This window comes from Urocitellus parryii, chromosome 14, assembly GCF_045843805.1.
Source record: "Urocitellus parryii isolate mUroPar1 chromosome 14, mUroPar1.hap1, whole genome shotgun sequence".
In the NCBI taxonomy this organism is placed as follows: domain Eukaryota; kingdom Metazoa; phylum Chordata; class Mammalia; order Rodentia; family Sciuridae; genus Urocitellus; species Urocitellus parryii.
Window position 1 is genome coordinate 10363810 of NC_135544.1, and position 24708 is coordinate 10388517.

The window sequence follows — 24708 nt, forward strand, 5'->3', positions numbered from 1 at the left end:
GTGCTTTCATCTAAAATTGATAGATGGGTCTGTGGATTAAAGAGTGGTTGACAGGGCTGGGGATGTGCCTCAAGTAGTAGCGCGCTTGCCGGGCATGTGTGCAGCCTGGGTTCGATCCTCAGCACCACATACAAAGATGTTGTGTCCACCGAAAACTAAAAAATAAATATTAAAAATTCTCCATCTCTCTCTCTCTCTCTCTCTCTCTCTCTTTTTCTCTTAAAAAAAAGTGGTTGACAGGTGTCAGGGATTTGGGTCTGGAGAGATCAGACTGAAAGTACCAACTCCCCAGCACCCAAGCATAGCACATGGACAGGGACTCCAGGAATGAGAAGTGCAGTTCAAGACAGGTCAGTCTAAAGATAAAGCAGACAAAGGAGCTGGCTAATTTTCCCAACAAGATGCACTCTCACCTCAAAACACAACAACAAAGCCATTGTGAAAGAGGAAAGCAGTTTACCCCAACCCTCTCCAGGAGGAGCATAGGCAAGAAGAGGTTAAACTCTGCACACACACTCACTTAACAAATTCCTCAGGTTGAATGGGAGCTGGAATTAAAAGACATTTACATTTTAACATCTTCCTTACATCTGTCAAATAACAGATAGAAAAGACTGTTTTTCAAATGCTTAAGCAAAAATAAAAGTGAATCTTTGAATTATTAGTGCATGAACTGACTTATATTAACTAATACTTAGTCTTTCTTCTATACTATTATACTCCATAAATCTCATCTTCTGAAGCCAATCCAATCTACTCTTCCCTTTTTACCTCTGCCTCCCCTCCTTCCCCACCCTTTTCCTTTCAAATGTCTAATTTCTTTCCTTTTCTCTATTTTCTTATATTATTAGTATATAAATACTAATAATTTCAGCCTATATTATATTAATCCTCATCCATGTTCCTCCTGGGTTAATACAATTATAGAGGTCATTAGTAATTACATACATAATGTATGTTGATAATATGATTACCTTTAAATTACTACTGCTAATTTCAGCACTCTCTTCATTCAAAGAGGTATTGAGGGTTGGAAGTAACACTTGGATTATGTTGAGTCTACATGTTGAAGCAAGGTATACTGAAAGCATAGGACTTATTATGAAAAGGTTAAAAACTTACCAAAGACTCACTCATAAAAGAGGAAGAAAAGGCAAACAAGGCTCCCCCTACAATTTACAATCCTCAACCTAGGGAGCTCACATATAAGGAAAGGGATGAATTAAGAGGGAAAATACACGTACTTAACCACTGAGCCACATCCCCAGTCTGTTTTTATTTTGAGATAGGTTCTTGCTAAGTTGCTGAGAGACACATTAGTTGCTGGGGCTGGCTTTGAACTAAAGAGCCTCCTGCCTAAGCCTCCTGAGCAACTCTGATTATAGGTGTGCACCACTGTACCCAGCTGAAAGCCTATTTCAATGAAGAGATAAGAGATCCTGAGAAGAACTCAACCCGGAACTCCTGGAAATTAAAGATACAATAAATAAAAAAATTCAGTTGAAAGTATCATTGACATTAGTTTATGTAGAATACAGAATTTCAGACCTCAAAGACAGTGTATATAAACTTGAACACTCATAAACTAACACTGTGTGTGTGTGTGTGTGTGTGTGTGTGTGAGAGAGAGAGAGAGAGAGAGAGAGAGAGGGTGAGAGATACCATGATTGACTATACGAGAACACTGGGACATAACAAAACAAAAAGTTATTGGAATTTAAGAGGACATGGAGATACAGGCTAATGGCATTGATTACATTTTTAATGAAATAATGAAAAATTTTAAAATTTTATTTATTTTTTAAATAAGAAAAATTTTCAAACCTTAGGAAAGAGACATCTACACACATGTGGCATATAAGAACCCAAATGGAAAAAATAAAAGACAGAACCTTTTCAAGACATGTCAATAATCAAAATACCTAATAGAGAATAAGGATAGAATTTTAAAATCTACAAGAGAAAAATGTCAGGTCTGTTAGAAGTAAACCAATAAGACTCACTTCTGACTTCTCAGCTCAGAGTCTAAAATCCAGCAGGGCTTAGCATGGAATAATTCAAGCTCTGAAAGAAAACAATTGCCATCCAAGATTGTTAGATCCAGCAAAGCTATCAATCAGAATTGAAGAAGAAGTAAAAATCTTGCATAATAACTGTAAAGTAAAGGAATTCATGATCAGCAGGCCAGCACTACAGAAGAACTCAAAAAGCTAACCCAAGCTCCTGAATACACAAAGCTCATTTGAAGAGCCCAAACAGACAAAGGTCACTAGAAAAACAATAAGGCAAGTGAAAATTAAGACCAAATTAAATCTATGAAACTAACCAAATGACAGAAAGTAATAAATTCTTATCCATAATAATTCTCAACCTCCCAATTAAAAGTCATAGCCTTGCAGATTGGATTAAAAATAAGATCCAACTATGTGCTATTTACAAGAGGTTCATCCACAAGTTGAAAATAAAAGAATGGAAGAAGATATTCCATGCAAATGAATCAAGCAGGAGTAGATAAACAATTTAATGTTATATCTCAGGTCCCTGGAAAAGTAGGAACAAACTAGTTCCAAAACTAGTAGAAGACAGAAAATAACACTAGAGCTCTCTTTATTGAGAAGATAGACAAGATCAATAAACACTTAGCCAGAGAGAAGACCCCAATCAACAAAATAAGTAGATGAAAATGGAGATATATGAAAAAGCAGATTTCAAGCAAAAATTAATCATTAGAGTCAAGAAGTTCTCTACATACTGATAAAGAGAACAATCAAAAAAATATGATAGTAAAGATATATACCTCAAATGTCAGAGTAGCTAATTGCATAAAACAAACACTTCGTCACATAAACTCTCAGGTGGACTCCAGTAAAATAATATTGGGTGATTTCAACTTACCTATCACCAAGAGACAAGTCATCCAGACATAAAGTCAGTAAATAATTCAGACCTAAGCATTACTATATATCAAATGGACTTAATTAAGAGCTGGGTTCACTTACTTCTAAGAAGCACAGGAACCTTCTCCAAAATAGACCATATTTTAGTTCACAAAGCAAATCTTAGCAAATACAAGGAAATCAGTATAATCCCTTTCATCTTACCAGTTCACAGTGGAATGATGTTAGAAATAGACAGCAAGAAAAAAAATAATTGAGACCAAATACATAAGGAGATTGAACAATACTATTCTGGATGAGAAATGGATCATGGAAGAAATGAGAGGAGAAATCAGAATCAAAGAAGAATAGTGATACAACACACCAAAATCTCTGGGACACTCTGAAGGCAGTTCTCAGAGGAAAGTTGATAACTTTAAGTTCCTACAATTTTTTAAAAAAAAAGATCCCAAATAAACAGTGAATGTTATATCACTGGCCCCTAGAAAAGCAGGGTCAAACCAGTAGAAGACAGAAAATAGCACTAGAGCTGTCCTTAATGAGAAGATAAACAAGATCAATAAACATTTAGCCAAACTTAACAAAGAGAAGACCCAGATCAACAAAATAAGAGATGAAAAGGAGAAATCACCACAGACATTTCTGAAAACCAGAGGATCATTAGAGATTATTTTGGAAAATTTATATTCTAATAAACTTGAAAATTTAGATGATATTGACAAATTTCTAGACACAAGACTCATCTAAATTAAATCAAAAGACATAGAAAACCTAAACAGATCAATATTAATTAATGGGTGCCTTGGAAAGCTGGTTCCCAGGGATAAATGTGGGTTGATGAGGCCACATAGCTGGTTTGCAAGCCAGGCCATCTGAACTGTTGGGGGTTACCACCCTGCTGTTTCACAGCTCCCCCGCCCCAACCCTCCGCAGGTGTGTGATGATACTGTGCAGTAGGAACCTCAGTGGGGGAGAGCACAATGTAGATAGACTGCTACGTTCTTTCTGTGGTACAGTGCGGGTATAGGGATTCCCCAGAAATACCCTAAAGTTGACTTGGAGACTTTGAAAGCTGTAGGTTTCTCCAGTATCACATACTTCAGGTGTTTCCTTAGCATGACTGGGGACTGTTGGGGACTTTAATTGTACTTTTTCCTGCTGAGAGTAATAGCTCTTGACTCAGAATTGTCCTTGACTGGAAAGATGGAATGATAAATATTTTGCACTTAGCCACTTTTTAATGAGTCCATTGTGGGTCTCTGCTTGGCAACATCTCTGCCACATTCCCACTGCACTCTGCCAGAATATATTTGTGTTTTCTTTGTTTTGGGCTTTTTATTGTGGAGTGAAATATACCAAGTACCTGAAGGTGGCCATCTGACTGACATCCCTATATGCATTAATTTTTGTGAGATTTGCACAAAAGGAATTTATTCCACTAGAAATTTACAAAGTATAGTACAATTATTCTGTTTGAACTTAGTACCACTTTTGAGATCTCAATATTATTTTACTGTAGAAACATTTCACAGATCTACAATTAGTAAGGTCCTAGAATAGATGATATGCAAGGAGAATGATTAGCAATAGTTTATTATGATCTCTGTTCTGTAAAAGCTTACAATCTGATTTGAGTAAATCCTGCAGTAGGCATAATGGATATAGTAAAATTAATGTTGGAAGATATAATTATCTTCCTGTTTACAATTTATAGGAGAGACGGGGAGGATTATAGAAAGATCAAATTTAATGCTAAGTGAAAGTTTGAAGGCAGAGTTGGGCCTGTTTAATTCAGTAGGTAGAGAAAGAAGGTGGAAAAGCATTCCAGGTTTTAAAAACAATGTGATTAGTGTCATGAAAAAAAATTATGTAGTTCTTTCAGAGTATGCAATTTATAGTTAGATATGGGGCCGAACCTCAGAAGGAGTGAAAGGAAACAAGAAACATTGAATAAGTGAAATAGTAGATCTTGATAACAGATTTGACATGGAGTGGGCACATCAAGGGGTGGCAGTATGAAGTAAAAATAAATATTACTGATCTCATAATAAGTGTGTATAGTTTTAGTGGAAATCTTAAGAAAAGATGGATTTGTTAAAGTATCTTTTGGAGGAACTACTTTGGATAAGAAAATGTAATAATAATACACTAAAATGCAAAACTAATGTTGGGTATTAGGAGTTAATACTTAGAAACAGTGTTGGGGGTGGGTGGGTAGGTATAAACAATATCAGAGAGATGGAATAGAGGTTGTAATGGGATGATAAGGCAATTGAGAAGAGCAAATGAGGGAAAAGAATTGAGTACCAAGCTTCTTTACACACATCCTGTCATATTTAAGTGGGTGGAAACTCTAAAGATGTCAGAATATATGTGGAACATCTACATCTTAGTGGCTGAGAGTATGCCTCTGGACTTTTTAAGTTCAAATCTTTCAGTAGCACTTATTAATCATGCCACCTGTAGAGAGTTACTTTTCCCATCAGATGTTTAATGCAGATACAGATATTATCAATTTCAGTTGTTTGTTTTGAATGTTAAATGGAATAATTCATGTAAAGTACATAGACTAATATTATATGATCATTACATGGATTCGTCCCCAAAACTGAAAAATTATGTTTAGCTGAGAAATAATATAGTCATTCCTGTGAGAAACTGTTGAACTTTTGTACAAGAGAGTGACACATTTTTATCCATACATTAAAACTTTTTGTCATTATCATTCAAGAAATTTTTAAAATACTATTTGAACCAGAGATTTAGTAATCTTAACCAGATGTGATGAGTATAGTAAAGATCTAAAAACCTATTATCTGTTACATATGTTTTTGAAATTAAGAGTATTTAGTCCAGTATATATTCAAATTTTAAAACAGTTAAGGACATATTGAAGGACTGTACTTCACTTCACTTTAGACTAGGATTTTATAAACTACAGAGTTAAGTAAGCAAGAAGATTCACATTTAACTCACTCATTAAAATTATAAATGTATATTTATTTATTTAGCTATAAAGATTATTCAAGTTATGTGGGAGCAACATTTCCTGGAAAGATGTGTGTTACTCCTTATTCTGCAGGAATTATACTGGTATGTAATAATTTAATCTTTTAAAAAATTAACACATTAAAAATTATCCAGAATAATAGCATATTTTATATAGTTTACATTTAGAAACTGCATTTCTTTTCTATCACTATTAAAACTTTGAAGTGTGTGGAGGGAAGAATATTTTGTAGAACAAGGATCATGTTGCAATTAGCTATATTTGGAATTCGAAGTGCAAATAAAAATATCATAAATACACATGCATTCCTCAACATACAGGAAAGTGCATCATGAAAAAATTTCCATTGATAAGGAGCTTTTTATAGCCCAAATAAATTTTTGCTGATAAACATAAAATTGGATAAACATTGCCATAGATAAAATAGTTTAAAAATCAAATGCAACAAATAAAAACTGAAATATGAATCATTTAAAATGTTTCAGACAGTATTTAAAAGAAACTTCTATATGTATTTTAAATATTTATAGTATATTTAAATGTGTCTTATATACAAATCACTGGTGAAATCAAATGCATTATTGAAGGTCATCTAGCTCTCTTAGCCTTTTTCTTATATCACAAATTCTTTGGAAAACAAACAAATTTAAGTCCTACATATTTTTAAAAATTATACACAGTTTTTATTAGCCATGCCAAATATGTTAAGTATATTTGGGAATGTATAACAAAATTTCTATAATCTGGCATTTTACTATCCCGGCAGAGGTAACCGTTATTAATATTTGAATGATATATATACCTTATTGTGTTTTCCTCTCTATATATTCTCTTTTAAAAAGGAAATTGCAGCACAAATTTCTATTTCTGATGTTTATTTTTATGGATGTAATGCATGCACATGGTAATTAAAAGAAAAAACTAAGTATACAAAGCAAGAACTCGTAGCGAAGCTCTGTCCTTTATACCTTCCATGTAGTCCTATTTAAGAATTAAGAGGCTCCTGAAGATGGCAGATTAGAGGCACTTAGCAATGCTCCATGAGATTGAACCCCCCCCCCCAACAGGTGTGCAGCTGCATGTTGAGGTAGGGGAGCTATAGAAAGGTGCTGGAGTGCAACTATATAGAGTGTCAGTGACCAGATGAAACCCAGAAATATGAGGTTTTAGGGTGAAGAGAGAGAGAGAGAGAGAGAGAGAGAGAGAGAGAGAGAGATATCTCACCTGGAGAGAGATATCTCACTTGGTAGGGGAGGGGAAGATATAGAAGCCAAAGAGATGGGCATAATTGCATTTTGGTACTGATCCTGGGAGGACCACATTCATGGGCAGTGGATTATGCAAGACCTGTAGAGGGTTGGTTACATCATTCTATGAGTGAAGTTCTCAGGGGAACCCTGGATCCAGATGCACAGCAGAGATCTCTCTTGAGCAGATATCACTCAACAAATTCCAAAGATCTGATTGGAACTAAACCCCAGCCACTAGAACTTCCATTTAGAATTCTGTATCGGCTCCGCCGTGGTTTTTCCAGACAAAGCTTGACTGTACTTCCCATTTGATCATCCCACCTTATACTAGTGAAAAGGGAAGCTGAGAGCTATTACAACCAGCTTTGGTTCCAGGCCACTCCAGCTGGCAGCTTGGTGACCAACAAAAAAAAGAGGAAGGGTTTAACAACCCCCAGCCCTCCCTCCATCTTAGGGGTACATGGTCCAAAAACAAGCAAAAGGGCCTGAACATTTATTCTTATTAACAGTTTTGACCACCTCAGCAGATATCATTCCTTCATTATTTCTGTGTTCTTGATGTGCTGATTGGTTTGTCACACAGACATACACACACACACACACACACACACACACATACACACACACACATACACACACACATACACAGAGAAACACAGAAACACACACACACACAGAAAACAAAAAAATTACAAATAGGTGATAAAAGTGATAAAAATGAAATGTATATGCTGATAAATACATATCATATGTATTTTCACACACACATATATGTGTATATATGCTGAAATGCTGATATTTTTTTATCATTTTTCACCCATTTGTAATTTTACTTTGTTTTGCATTTGGGGGCTTAAGGCTTTTTGTTTGGTTTGGTTTGGGGTTTTTTTGTAGGTCTTAATTTTCATTTATCTTCTTTCTTCTCCCTCTATTTGCCGAATTCTCTTGTTCTCCATTTTCTCTTTATTTTGCTTCTTTTATGTTTCTCTTCTTTCTTCATAGCCATCACTTACTACCTCTCTTCTGTTTTCCCTCTGTTCACTTGTTGAGTATTTTAAACTTTTTTTTTGCCTAACTAATCCATTTTCTTTTTAATGAACTGTAGTTGTACCATCTTTTAGAACTATTTAGCTTATATAATTTCTGCCCCCATCATTCATGTCATTGTGACTTTTAGTATATAAATGGCATAGTTGTCATCTGCTGTTTACCTTGATGCTAGATCTAATTGTTGTTGTTAACTGTAGTAGCCACTAGGCATTTATTTTAATACTGTGTATTGTTTATTGCTATAGTTGCTATTGTTTGTTTTCCCTTTTCTGGAAAATGACTCTGATACTCTGAGTTCACAAGGTAGAGACTCTGCTGTTGAGCTATACCTGAAGTCCAGCCAAGAGAGATCACACCTTTATACACACACACACACACACACACACACACACACACACACACACACAAACCCACTTAAGCTTCAACAACACTTTTTTAAAAAATCAGTACTTTAACATATAGAATAAGGTAGATAAAAACTTCAAAATGATAACCAGGCCCAAAGTTGGAATAGACATCTGCTCTTACAGCAAAAAGGTTTTAAAATACTTCAGAGGAACCCACAGTGTTGAAGCAATTCTCAAAGACTGAATTAAATCAGTAAATCTGCAGTGGCAATCTGAGAGACATTGGAGATTGAAATTAACACTTAAATTATGCTGAGTCTATGCATTAAAGCTAAGATAAATTGAAAACACAGGAATTATTACAAAAACAATGGCTACTTACTGAAGGACACTCTCATAAAAGAGGAACAAGGAATCCAGCTCAACAGATGCACAAGTGTAAGACCCTAGAAAACATGAAGAAACAGGCAAATAGCCCTTTCCTCCAAACTTACAATCCCACAACAAAATAGCCAACAGATATGAAACAGGATAATTCAAGAAGAAAACTATAAAAATTGATTATTAGAATGATTAACAAACTAAAAGAAGATCTAAAAAAAATGAAAGAGAACATACAGGGGTGAAAGACCATTTTAATAAAGAGAGATTCTGAAAAGAAGCCAGTCAATGAAAACTCCTGGGAATGAAAGACATAATAAATCAAATAAATTTTCAGTTGAAAGTATCATCAATAGATTAGATTATGTAGAAAATAGAACTTTAGGCCTTGAAGACAACGTATGTTCTTTTATGATTAGAACATAAAAGAACACTGGGACAAAATTCAGAGTTTTTGGAATTTAAGTGGGAATGTAGACACGGGCTAATGGCATTAGGAATGTTTTCAGTGAAATAATAGCAGAAAAAAGTTCAAACTTTAGGAATAAGATGGATATCCATGCACAGGAGGCATACAGAACTCCAAAGACAAAAACTGAAAAAAACAAAGAACTCTTTAAGACACATCATGATCAAAAGGCCTAATATAAAAGAGTATTAAAAGTATTAAGAGAAAAATGTCAGATCACATTTAGAGGTAAACCAATAAAGCCCAGTACTGACTTCTCAGACACTAAAATCCAGCCAAACAAGATTACTATAACCAGCAAAGCTAAGAATTTCCTGGATAAGGATAAATTTAAAGAATTTATGCCCACTAAGCCAACATGATAGTAAATACTTAAAAAATAAAAACACACAGGCCAGGCCTGGTGGCACAAACCTGTAATCTCAGCAGCTTAGGAGACTGAGGCAGGAGGATCGTGATTTCACAGCCAGCCTCAGCAAAAGCGAGGCACTGAGCAACTCAGTGAGGCCCTGTCTCTAAATAAAATAAAAAAAGGACTGAGGATGTGGCTCAGTGGTTGAGTGCCACTGAGTTCAATCCCGGGTACCTCTCCACTCTCTCCCTACAAAAAAAAAAAAAAAAAAAATAGATAAAAAAAGACACAAACCCCAGAGCTCCTGAATGGATGAAACTCAACAGAAGAGTAGTTAAGCAAATGGCAATTAAGACTGAATTAAATATATAAAACTAATCAAAAGGACACAAAATAACAAATGTCTTTCCATAATTGCTTTCATTGTAAATGGTCTTAACTGTTCAATTAAAAGATATAAACTTGGGGCTGGGGATGTGGCTCAAGTGGTAGCGCACTCGCCTGGCACGCGTGCTACCCAGGTTCGATCCTCAGCACCACATACAAACAAAGATGTTGTGTCCGCTGAAAACTAAAAAATAAATATTAAAATTCTCTCTCTCTCTCTCTCTCTCTCTCTCTCTCTCTCTTTAAAAAAAAAGATATAAACTTGGCAGAATGGATTAAAAAACAAGACCCAAGTATGTGCTGTTTATAAGAGACTCATCTTATAGGCAAAGACAACTACAGCCTGAAAGTAAAAGAATGGAAAAAGATTTTCCTTGCAAATGGAGTCTGAAAGCAAACAGAAGTAGTTAAAGAAGACCTCAAGGAAAAATAAATCAGAAGATATATGGAAGGTCATGACATATTGATAAAGGGAAAAATTCCCAAGAAAAATAGAATATTTTTGCCCAAATATTGGTTCACCTAATTGCATAAAACAAATACTTTTTGATATTAAGTCTCAGGCAGACAATACAACAATATTGGGTGATTTCTACATAATTTTCTCACTAAGAGACAGGTCATCCAGATGTAAAATCAATAAAGACACTTATGACCTAAGTATAACTATAATTCAAAAGAACCATAATCAATAGCTAAAGAATATTTCATCTAATGACAGCTGAATTCACTTTCTCTTCAGCATTTAAATGCTGAATATGGCCTTTTCTCCAAAATAGGCCGTATTTTAGGTCATAAAGCAAGTTTCAGCAAATAAAAAAATCCATATAATCCTTTGAATTTTATCAGATCACAAGGGAATGAAATTAGAAATCAACAGTAAGAAAAATTACAAAACTACATAAACATGATACCCTTTTGAATGGATAAGAGAATAAATGAGAGATAAAACTTTTTAGAATCAAATGAGATATTGATACCACTTACCACAATCTCTGAGACACTATGAAGTCAGTTCTAAAAGTTAATACCATTAAATAACTACATTTTTAAAAAATCACAAACATTTTAAAGTTATATCTCAAGTCCCTAAGAAGGCAGGAACAAACTAATTCCAAAACCAGAAGAAGACAAGAAATTATTAAGATCAGACCCAAAATTAATGAAAGAAAGAGTTAAAAAATAAAAAGGATCAATGTAGTCAAGTGTTGGTTCTTTGAAAAGATAAGATAAATAAACCCTTAGCCAAACCAAATCAATAAAATTAGAAATGAAAAAAGGATATACCAACACAGGCATTTCTGAAATCCACAGAATCATTAGGGACTTTTTTGAAAACTCATATTCCAGTGAACTAGAAAATCTAGAATATATTGACAAATTTCTAGACATATATGGCCTACCTGAATTGAACCAAGAGAATATAGAATACTAAGCATACCATTATCATGTGTGTGTAATTCATCACATGAAGCAGTAATAAAAAGCATTCCAACTTATCTAACACAGAAGGCCTGGGATGGATTCTCAGCTGAATTCTTCCAGATCTAAAGAATAACTTATGCTAGTCCAGTCCTCCTTAAATTATTTCATGGAATAGACAGGAACACTCCCAAATTATTATAATGAGGCAGTGTCACCCTGATATCAAAACCAGATAAAAATACATTGAGGAAAGAAAACCATAAGCCAATATCCCTGATGAACACAGATGCAAAAATCCTTAATAAACTATTAATAATACACATTCAAAACACACTAAAGTGATTGCACACCATGATCAAGTAGGATTCATCCTAGGGATGCAAAGTTGGTTCAGCATACATTAATCAATAAATGTGATTCATAACATGTAGAATTAAGGACAAAAATCACAGGATTATCTCAATAGATGCCGTAAAGCCTTTGAAAAAATCCATCATCTATTTATATTAAAAATACTGAAGAAACTAGAAGTAAAAGTAACATTTTACCATCATAAAGGTAATATATGTCAAAACCAAAGCCAGCATCATATTGAATGGAGAAAAACTGAAAGCATTTCCTCTAAAATTGGAAACAGGACAAGGATGTCCCCTCTCACCTCTCACAATTCCTACTGAAGTTTTTGAAACTCTAGCCAGGGTAATCAGGAAAGGGAAGTAAATTAAATGAATGAAAACTGAGAAAGTGCCAAATTATCTGTTTGCCGAGGAGCTGAACCTATACTGGGAAGACCCAAATATTTCTACCTGATTGACTGTAGAGCTGATAAAGAATTTCACCAAAGTAGCAGGTTACAAGATCAACATCCAAAAATCAATAGTTTCCCTATACTTTAATACTGAATCTGCTGAGAAAGAAATCAGGAAAACAATTCTATTCACAATAGCTTTACACACATACACACACACACACACACACACACACACATACACACACAGACATAATTGAGAATATATCTAATTAAGGTAATGAAAAAACCTCTTTAGCTAAAATTATAGAACACTGAAGGAAGAAATTAGAGAAGAACTTAGAAGATGAAAAGATTTCCTGTGTTCTTAGATAGGAAGAATTAATATTGCCAAAATGATCAAATTACTAAAAGCAATCCACAGATTCAATGCAATCCCCATCAAAATGTCAGTGACACTCTTCACACAATTAATAAAACAGTCCTAAAATTTACAGGGAAGAATAAAAGACTCATAATAGTCAAGCAATCAATCCTGAGTAACAAGAATTATGAATTAGACCCAAAATGCTGCAATTGTCAGAAGAAAATATAAAACCAACAATCCAACATAGTGGTGCAGGCACTGACTTTCCCAAAAAGACTCCTACAACTTAAGATCTAAAATCAAGAATCAATAAGTGGGGTGGCATCAAATAAAAAATCTTCTGCACGGCAAAGAAAACAATTAGGAAGCTTTGTAGAGAGATCTGCTTGATAGGAGCCAGTCTTCAGTTGAGGGATGCAGCCATTTCACATGTAACCAAATACCCTGACCTCACTGTTCTCCTTCCTCCTTATTGCTCCTTATTGAGCAAAACTAAAAGATAAGGAAGCCCATTGATGTAGTTCACTCAATTCAGTGTTCCATGGCACAAGCAGGGTGGAGAATGGTGGAAGCTGAACCTAGAAAGGTGAAAAGAATATCTTCAGCACAGTCCACTCATGTTGGCTTTCATCTGTTCTTTGCTGAGATGAAAAATGATCAACCTGAACATAGTCCCATTAACTAACATTATTAATTTAGTCCTATTCCTAACAGAAACCAGAAAGTTAGCTCCACACCCCCCACCCCGTGTTGTTTATATGTGTTACTAGGAGGTAAAAAGGAAACAAACTATTGCTGTGCTGTTCCCACTTGGTCCCTGGTTGTGAATAATCAGAAAAGCTTCTTCCTTTGCCCCACATTCCACACTCCTCTTACCTGCTCCAGGACCCTTAGCTTGATTGGGTTATTTGTCCTGTGGGATATATGAATCCTGTGGTATTTGTCATGTGGGATATGAGTCCTTGCTAGTTTTCTCTTTGTTATTTTGACAACAACTATTTGGTGTCATTATATAGCACCAACAAAATTTCCTTTTAGACCTATCCTATTCAGTGATTCCTTTCTTTCCCTGTCTATTCAGTGTCATTAAAGAGCCTAAAACGTCCATTGGACTCTCTTAAGTATCTAATTCAATGGTGTCATGAGTATGTTCCCCTGGTGAAAGAATTCTTCCCACAGGTACTAATACACAAACATATAGAGTTCAAGGTCCCCAAAACAGAAAATATGAATTGCTTAGTATTTTTGTTTGTTTGTTTTTTGGTTTTATAGTTAAAGGGGCACCCTCACCATTGCCTCCTATGTTCTCAGTCTCATGCCTAATGCTACCGGGCAGATGGCACCAAATTTTGGCTGCTGATTTAGGATAATTTTAGTAACATCTTTCCCAGCTCTCAGGATATGGTCTCTTAGCTGGTTCCACAAGTGAGTCCTGAACCAGCCATAATGCCATTCTAGTAAGCCAAGTGCTTCTGGGTTATGAGACATGTGACAAGCAAATCCTGTAGTAGTGAATCCACTTCCATAAATACTGTGTCACAAAATGTGACCCTGATCTGAACTGAGAATCAGAAGTGCTAGACATTCTGTCAATATAGGTAAATATTGGTAGAAACAGTGTAGAAAGGCAATATGTGAAAACAAATCTTTCTCTCTGGTGAAAGAATGATTCAATGTAATGAATCTATCTACAGTTGACTGGCTAATCCAACATAGTGCTATAGTGGGGGCTCATCACTGGCAGGTAGGGTGCTTCATTCTGTAGGAAGCCATGCAAAGCCAACCATCTCTCTTTTTAAGTAACATGAACAGTTACTGCTTGAACTTAGGCCTACTTGAACATTTTTTTGTTTGTTTTGTTTTGTTTTGAGTCAGTGTCTTACTATTTTGCTCAAGCTAGCTTCAAACTTGAAATCCTTCTGCATCAACCTCTCAAGCAGCTGTTATTGCAGGGATTAGCTATCATGTTCAACTTCCACGTGGTCTTTTGAATAAGGCTTTAAATTTTACTTCTGGCTGTTGGTAGTGTATCTTGCTGACCTAGTTATAGATTAAGCCCATGATTTTGCCTTCTCTTTTAATGATGGGCATCTATCTGTTCACTGTCATAAAGAGTTGTGAGAGAGGCAGCAAAAGAAGCACAATACATTGGCATTCTGAAACACCTGCTTGTGCAGTTTACTTGTTCTTTCTAAACCTATTCAATGAAGTATTGCTGTGAATATCCTACTTGATGGTTTGTGGATCAGATAATATCTATTTCATAATGAGACATTCAGGTCAAGGTTGCTTAATGTTTCACGGTCAAGTTTACCTTTACTAGGACAAGTTTTGAGCCAGAAGCTGTAATGGAATACCTGGCACATTGTTCAGAGAAACTTGGCATATGTTGCCTTTAATATCCAAATAAGTCCTTCAAACATATAATTCCATTTTATTATAGTGGGATACATAAAATACAGAAATATGTGTCTACTTTTATAAGAGTGCCTTGATAGGATGCCAACCACTGCACCCAAATAAACCTAACTGCTGTGGTAGATTACTAAGTGTTATGGATTTTACTTCCTACTCTCCATAATACATATATTTTACTAAAACATTTGCACATCAATTTACTGTACATCAATACAGTGGAGCCATATATGCTGTGTGGGCTATAAAGACAATCTCTCTGGTATAGTATAGCAAGCAGATGGGGAGAGTTGATATAGTCATAAGGATGAGTATAGCACTTACTGATCCCCTATGATTTTACCTTTACTGAAGGCAAACTACTTTTGGTTGTTTTTATTGCTGATGGATTAAAAAAAGGAAATTACTATGTCAGTTTATGCATACCAGTTTCAAAAACCATGTTGATTTTTCCCAGTAAAAATACTGTATTGCAGATATCCACCAAATTAGTTTTGCATTTATTCTCCATCTTTTACTTGGCTTTTGTATACAAGTGAGTTAAATGATGATGTTATATGTATCAGTAATCCTATAATTTCAAACTTTGTTGATAATACTAGTTTATATAATATCCCTAGGAAAATCATATTACTTTTGATTTATCATCTTGGGAGCATTTTGGGTCTTCCTATTGCCCTCCTCATCATAATAGTTCTCAGTTCCATTTGTTAGGGACCAATATGGGAATTGTTTCATATTTTTATTCTAGGCATAATTCTGGAATTTATGAAAAAATAATAGTCTATATCTTCAGCTCTTTTATAAAATATTTATTTATTTAGTTAGTTTTAGGGGTACACATATCTTTATTTTTATGTGGTACTAAGGATAGAACCCAGTGCCTCATGTTTGGTAGGCAAGCACACTACCACTGAGCCACAATCCCATCCCCATCTGCAGTTCTTTTGTATCCACTCTTAGGTGGATTTGAAACCAGGTCCTTTGAACACCTGATCTCCATAAGCCAGTATTTTTGCAAGTTGACTTAAAAACTTTATTATCACTATTGACACATTAGCAATTAAATGGCTTTACTTAGCTGACAAGTTTGCTCCCACCTATATCTTATTCTATGCCAACTTTGGTCTTAATTTGAGAAATCCTGATGTATTGCATACCATGTAAATTTACCAAAATTACCAGTATCTTATTTCTCCTGGGTAAGAAAGTTATCTGTGCACTGATTTGATGTGATCAGCCCAATTTAGGAATGCTGTCTAGAAGGTCTATATCTATTTTATGTGGCTTCTTCTGCTAACAATCACTGTGTCATTGTGGGTCCTAGAAGGAAGCAGAAAACACACTCACATTGAGTAATTTTGTTATTTGGCCATTTCATGGGCTAGTAGGAGATCATGTAGATATCTAATCCTATATAAATACCAGAGTTGTTGTATGAAATTGAATGAATTAAAGACTATGGTTCATATAGCCAAAAGTCCAATGAAATTTTTTTTTAATTAAAATAGTTCTTTTATATAGTTATGGTAGGTACTTAAGAATTTTGTTAGGTGTTCAAATGTTACATTATAGTAAAGATTAGCATTGACTCAATGTTCCAGTATCTCAGTGAAATTTCATAAGAGTTTTAGCATCTCTTCTCTCCAAGGAAACATATCTCTCTGTCCTTAAGTATTGTATACGAAAAACAAATGTTCAGAATTATAAAAGTTTTATATTTTTCTAACCACTATTCAAAGAAATACTTTTCATTTAAATTTTTTGTTGTTACTGTAGTATCCCAAGGGCATAACTTTGGATGCGTTTTCAGTTATTTTTGCCCAAATGCTGGGACTCAGTCTGGGAATATCATATGATGATCCAAAGAAATGTCAGTGTTCAGAAGCCATCTGTGCAATGAATTTGGAAGCTATGTAAGTTTTTAAAATAGATTTATTTATTGGTTATGTTTATTCTGTTTTAAATATAGTACTCATAGCTCAAATTAGCTATAAAGGGATAAAGTTCACTATAAAACATTAACATGTAAGAGTAGTATGGAATGAGGTATACCATTAAAGACAATCAAGGATAGAAAATTAAGTCAAGGATAGCAATTAAAATATGTATCAGCAAGGGTATTTTTTGTAGGATATGTATTGTATGAAAGCAATGAGTAAGGATCTTTAAAAATATGTTAGAAGGCTACAACAATTTTTTTTTCCTTTTAGGTAGAATTTTTAGAATTTTAGAATTTTTAGAATGAGAAGTCTTAGTACGAGACCACTATCAAATATATGATGTTTGTGTAACTTTAAACAAATTCTTTAACCTTGTTTAAACTTACTTTTCTCATCTTTGTGAATAATTATTCCTATTCTCTTATTTTTAAGGGTGATATAAGAACAAATGAGAAAAAATTGTAGAACCTATAAGTATGTGATGGTAATTTCTAAATTTACCAGTATTCCCAAAATAATTCATTAGACAAGAGCACATGTTTTTAGTATATTACAGTTTTTGTTTGTAAAAATGGCCTATGATAAGTTTGACCTAGTCATTACTAAAGAACTACTAAAAAATTGAAAGTGAGACTAGGTGTTAATTTTTGAACTCATATTCTTTATTAAAGTTACTTCTAAGTACCATCTAAGGGTTAACTCATATGTTCTATAAATAGAACAATTAAAAACATATACTTGTATATACACATATAATTATATTACAGATTATCTCCAAAAAGTATACTAGCACATACACATACAACATGTCCTTATATGGATATATTACTTATAGTATATATGTCATCCATCTGGATGGATAAATGGACTGTACATGTATATCAAAAAATATGAGAATTACTCTTCATTTGGCCTATGCTTAAATATGCTATGAATAAATGTTTTCTGTAGATCACCCAGAGTTAATGATAATAATGTTAATGATAATAAAGATAATATATGTTTACATTGTACTTAATATGTGCTAGAGACCATTCCAAAAACTTTACACTTATTAATTTATTTGTTTCTTACTATAACCCTATAGTTCAGGTTCTGCTATTTCCATTCTTATATTTAAGAAACTTGAGTTATAAAAAAGATAATTACATATGGTCAGATAGCTAGTTTGTGGCCAACCTGGGTTTTGAATCTGTATTAATAAACCTTTATATTTGTATGGTACCTTGTGAGTGTTTATCTTGCTTTTTACGAAACCTAAAAATACAATATATATATATAGACACTTTTGCATTTCTCATACATTATTATATGTTAGCTCTTAAAAAAGGCATGGAGGTAAGACAAATATTTCCATCTAATTTGCTTTTTAAAAAAGTCCCTGGGATACAAAAAGCCCAGAGTGCATGGGATGCATGGTTAATTAGCTGCCAAATCTTATGCAAGAAATTAGTAAGGATCTTTAAAACTATGTTGGCAGGCTATAACATTTTTAAAAATATTTTAGCCAGAATTTTAGTTTTTCTTTTAGGTTAGTTTGAGGTAGAAACTATTATGCAAAGAATGAGACGTCAATATCAATAACACCAATAATCTTCAATATGTTAATAAAACCAGAGAGTTGAATTAGGTACTTCACTTATATGATAATATTCAATTCTCACAACAACCTTATGAAGTAAATGACATTATTTTCCCTATTTTTAGGTAATAAAATGAAATAGTTTTGAATTAAAATTTTTCTTAAAATTTCAATTTTGAAGATACAATCAACAAAATTTAAAGTTCATAGTAAAATAATATGTAACATTAGTATTTCAGGAAATATTTTATTGAATTATGTAATGTTAAAAAAATGAATTGTTGGGTAAAAATACCTGAACTTGAAGTCATAAATAATGGTGTGATCAATGTCTCCTCATTCCCCTCCCCAGTTCTCAGCCCTTGGTAACCATCATTCTACTTTGCTTTTTTGTATGTAGATCTGGGTCCCATGTGCAAATGTTCTAAAATCTGAAAAAATCCAAAATCTGAAATACTTCTCTAGCTTCGTGGATAGGGATACTCAACTTTCATTTGCATATAACATACACATCCTTCTATAAACTTCAAATCATCTCTAGATTAGTTAAAATACTGAACACAAAGTAAATGCTGCATGAAAAATTGTCATATTGTATTGTGTAGGGAATAAATACAAAACAAATTCTGTGCATGTTCAATACACACAAGCTTTTAAAAATATTTTCTACCTGAGCTTGTTTGGCTCTGAGGATGTGGAACCTACAGTTCCATATATACAGTTGGAAGGCCAACTATATATACCACACTTGCTTTATCCATTCATCCATTGCTGGACATTCAGTCTGACTTCATACCTTGGTTATTGTAAATTTGTACAGAATGGAGACAATAATTAATAAAGTGCCAATACTTGAAAATTGCCAAGAGAGTAGATTTGAAGTGTTCTTGCTATAGCAGAATATAAGTAGGTGAAGTGAGGAACATGTTAGTTTTATTTAAGCATTCCACAATTAATGTATGTGACAAAATACCATATTTTACCACACAATTATATGTACAATTTAAAAAATTGTGAATACTTATTCTTTGATTTACAAACTCTATGACTTTTGAGGTTTTTAGCATCTCACCTACTTCAATTTCTTGAAAATGTCGATAACACCAGCCTCCTTCGTTAGTGGTGTAGATTAAATAATCACATGTATTAAGTATGTGGCTCATAGTAGGTGTTCAATAAATGGTAGTTTCCTCCTTGCTTTATAGAATTGTACTGTGCCCATATTGATTCATCCTTTGGAAGTATTCTCTAAAGTGTCCTTATTAGTGTTATATAGATAAAAGTACATAAAATTTTGATAAATGCATTTTCTTTGAGGTCTTTGAGGAATTTCTGTACTTAGCACAGTATAACTTGTTTAATAAAGTTTGTCATTAATTTGGTATAACTTTTTATTTGGATCAATTTCTACTTAAGTCCTCTGTTTTTTTTAATTGGTAGGTTAAATTTACTATTATTTTTGCTAATTGTTTGTACTTAATTTTTTAATAAAAAATATATATTCCAGTGGAGTCACATGACCTCCTCACAAATAATTATGAACATTTCTTTTTTAAAAAAAATTATTTTTAAGTTTTAGGTGGACACAATATCTTTATTTTACATTTATGTGGTGCTGAGGATCAAACCCAGTGCTTTGTGCATGCTAGGCGAGCACTCTACCACTGAGCCACAACTTCAGCCCAATTATGAACATTTCTTATGAACATTTGTTGTTTCCTATTAAATTTAACATTTTGAATGTAACTTATATGATATAGAATATGTTTTCTGAAGTGTACTGACCATGACATTATATGAATAACCTTTAGGCAAACTACTGGTGTGAAGAGTTTTAGCAATTGCAGTATAAGGGCGTTCAGAAATTTCATTGAAAGTATAGGTGCCAAATGTCTTCAGAATAAACCTCTAATGCAAGTAAATCCAAGACCAGTTTGTGGCAATGGCAAAGTGGAGGGAAATGAAGCCTGCGATTGTGGTACTGAAGAAGTAAGTCTGATAACTAAAAAAATTGATGAATAATTTTTTTATTTTAGTTAGTATCTTGTTTTGTAAATGTTATATTTATCAAATATGTCTGAGTATCATGTAGAACACTGGTAGTAAGTGAATCGTGTTGAAGTACTGTCTAGGTTTTACAGTTTGAAAATTCTTGAACAAATTTAAAATGTAATGCAAAATCTATTGATAATGGGTAAAGAGGAATTTAGAATAAGCATTTTTATTCCAACCAAATATGTGTTTCCAAATCTTTGCTTTTCCTTCAGCTATTTTATATACATTTATTGAAGATTAATCTCTCAGCAGTATGCCATGTGTCCCTGATTACAAGGCAGAAATGACATTAGGGCTTGGCACATACATGGGTCTGAATTACTTGTATGCACCATTGTATTCTTTTAATTACTATGTTTTACCCTGTGGTAGAATGAGTCCTTCCTCTTTACTCTTATTTCTATTAAAAAGTTTTATTGAGGTACAGTCTACAAGTATTAATATGCACCCATTTTAAGTGGACAGGTTGAACTTCAACAAATGTATATAACTGCTGTACAACTAAGACAGATTATTTTCATCATTCCCAAAGTTTGCTTATGCTTCTCTAGTATTTCCCAGTTCTGCTTCTGATTTTTTCTGTTTTCTTTGATTCTGGAAATCATTAAAATGGAATGATATAGCATGTATTATAAAGCATTTTTGAGATTCATTCATGTTGTTGCATGTCACCATAGTTTTTGTTTTATTTTGAGTGATATGTCATTTTATGGATATACCACAATATTTTCCATTCACCTGCTAATGGACTTTTGAGTTGTTAAAAATATTGGTCCATTATCCTTGATTCCTAAGAGTAGAATTGCTTGTCCTATAGTAAGTGTTTATAAGAAATTGCAAAATATTTTTCAAAATTGTTATGTCATTTTATACTCCTGTCAGCAACATAAAACTGTTGGTTCCTTTATATCTCATCCCCACTTGATGTTGTCAATCTTTTAAGCAGTTTTGTCATGGTTTTATTTGTATTTTCTTGATGACATTAATGAAGAAAAGCATATTCTTTTGTCGTTATTGGTCGTTTATTTCTTAATTTTATTTTTAATTGAAAAATAATCTATTTATGGGATACAATGTGATGTTTTGGCATATGCTTACATTTGGGAATTTTAATCGAACTAGTTAGCAAATCTATCACTTCACATACTTATGTTTTTGTGGTAAGAACATTTAGAATATACTCTTTCATGTAGTTTTTACAGGGCAGAATAATTAGCAAGAAATGTTCTGTTTATTTGCCTGAAAATATTTTTACTTAATATTCATATTTAAAAGGCATGTTCATTATTTGTAGAATTATGAACTAATAATTTTTTCTTTTGTTTCCTTAAAGAGGAGATTTTATATTCTTCATGCTTATTTTAGTTCTGATCAAAAGTCAGTAGTAATCATCACTTTTATTTTCTTGTTCATGAATTTTTTTTCTGGCTGTTTTCAAGATATTCTTTTTAGCTTTGGTTTTAGCAGCTGAACAAGATGTACATGTGTATAGTTCTATTGATATTTATCCTGCTTGGACTTAGATGAGTTTCCTGGATGTGTAAGATTTTAGTGTATTTGGTAACATTTGGTAAAATTTCAACAAAAACTAACTTTACCCTCTCACCTTTTCCTAGTTTTTAACTCCAATCACACACATATTAGAGTGTTGATATTGTCTTACGATTGGTGGGGACTCTGATTTTTTTCCTTTTCCTTTATTTCTGTTTGAGTATTTTTATTACTGCTTCTTCAAGTTCACCTGTTTATCTGCAGTGTCTAGTATATTTTAAACCTGTGCAAAAATGTCTTCTATGTAGAAATCTAGAGCTCTTTTCTTAGGTGTCTCACTGTTAACAATAATCTGTTCCACTAATTCAGTGACTTCAGCCATCTTTGTATTTTTAAGTCACTGAGATCATCATGGTCTGATACTATTGGAAAATGCCTCCATTTATTTTCCTGGTTTTCTATTTGGATAGGAAGATAAGCGGAATATCAGATACTCTGTTATAATCTAAAGTAAAAGTCTTACACTAATGTTTAAAAAATGTTTAGGAATGCTAAAATTAATAAATGTTGGTAACATTCATTTCCTTCCTCAAAATTAAGAACAAGCTCAGAGAATGTAGCTTCTATCAAAATTTTTATTATCATGTATTTTTACTTGTGAATTCCATTCATTTATAGCAATGTGGTCCTGCTAGCTGCTGTGATCCTGCAAACTGTATTCTGAAACAAGGATCGCAATGTGACACAGGACCGTGCTGCAGTAACTGTCAAGTAAGATTTAAGTTGACAAAAATTTTACAAGCACATTGAGTCATGTATAGGATACATTAGGACATGTAGAGCTATAGTTAAGTCAGGATAAGTGACCTTAATAAATAAAGAGATAATAAATTCAGAATTATATTTCTGATCTATTACATTTTTGTTAGGTGTTGCGATCACTTTCTAATGTTAATTTCCCCACTAACCTGATGCAGTTGTTGTTAAGCCTTGATTTACAGTTATTATAAAATTCTTCAATATAGAAGATCTTCACTGAAAGGAACAATTATTCTTTCACTCTATCCAATATTTAGGGTTTTATAAATAAAAAAATGTTACTGGTTGTGATAAGTATCTGTACACATGCAGTTGAAAATTACATTAATTTTCCATACATGTTTAAGAAATAGAAGTCACTAAATGGTACAGTTTACAAATAGTGCCTAAAGAAAAAAATTTAAACTGTGAATTTTTTATTCAAAGATCATTTGACTAAAAAAAGTCACATTTTAGCTTATGTGGTAAAGATGTTGACTGCTGTTCCATTTTGTTCTTTTCAGTTCTTCAAATACATTTGTAACAAGATTCCCATAAGAGAATGTCTCTGTTGAACTATCTACCATGGGTCCTGTCTTATTGACTGTCTTTAATTGACTGTGCTTAATTTATGTTTCTCCTAGAATGTTTTCATTCTAGGTTACATTCTTAGTCTGTAATATTCTTAGTGTTGACTTGAAATAATCAAGTATGATAGGTGCTCACTTGACTCTTTACATATGTTTTCAGAATTTTATATATGCAACAATTAATATAATTATAATAATATTATATAATTCAGGAGAAATATAATTCAGGAGAAAGACTGCAGTGCTGCTTCTTCATTAATATCCCCCAAGGTTGAACTGCTTCCATAAATCATTCTTCTGTTTCTCTTCCTTCATTCTCAGTTATTTATATTTCATGTTTATCAAAGAATGTTTGTAAGTATTGTGGTATGTTTGTAAGTATGGAATACTTACAAATAGTGGTTCAATACATACATATATAATATTTGGAAATTGACTTTTAATTAAATTTTTTTTCAAAAGATATCATTTTCCAAGGCTAAATATGATTTTTTTTTTGTTCCTTGTACTGAAAGCACAAATAAAATTTTGGCTTTCATTATATCCACTTTTTCTTATATGTCTCATCTCCTGTTTAAATTGATAGCATTCAATTAATTTTTAATGTTGGAATAATGATTTATACTAAAAAATGTCTTGTACAATGAGCAAAAATTATAAATAATTGACACACTTTTGAAATATTGACAAATACAACAATGTTACATGAAATACTTTTCTTTTTATATTTTAATTTCTATTAGTTGTCAGCAGCAGGTACTACATGCAGACCTGTAGTACACCCTGAATGTGATATAGCTGAGGTTTGCAATGGAACTTCACCAAGTTGTCCACAAGACATATTTGTACAAAACGGACATACTTGCAAAGAAAATAAGTTTGTTTGTTATGAAGGAGACTGTCATGATCTGGATGCAAAGTGTGAAGTCTGGTTTGGAAAAGGTAATTTTTTGGTTACATCTAAATAGTTGGCTTTCACTATTGCTATTAATATTACCAAGGCTATATATGCTGCATGTATATGAATATATATAAACATATATATTTTATATATATGTAAAATATTATCAACATATATATTAATTTTTCATCTTTATTGAAGTACAGTTGACAAAATTGTATATCTTTAGGTATATATGACTTTATGTTTT

The 24708-nt window shown here is 33.0% G+C and overlaps 1 protein-coding gene across 1 annotated transcript in view; it reads left to right on the forward strand.

Annotated features, from left to right (window-relative positions):
* Adam32 (ADAM metallopeptidase domain 32) overlaps positions 1-24708 on the forward strand; it is a 107880-nt gene that overhangs the window by 43806 nt on the left and 39366 nt on the right. The window contains exons 9-13 of the mRNA XM_077792718.1: positions 5909-5990; positions 16878-17014; positions 20435-20612; positions 22848-22940; positions 24301-24499. Of these exons, the coding sequence (XP_077648844.1) occupies positions 5909-5990; positions 16878-17014; positions 20435-20612; positions 22848-22940; positions 24301-24499 (689 nt within the window). The remainder of the gene's footprint in view (positions 1-5908; positions 5991-16877; positions 17015-20434; positions 20613-22847; positions 22941-24300; positions 24500-24708) is intronic.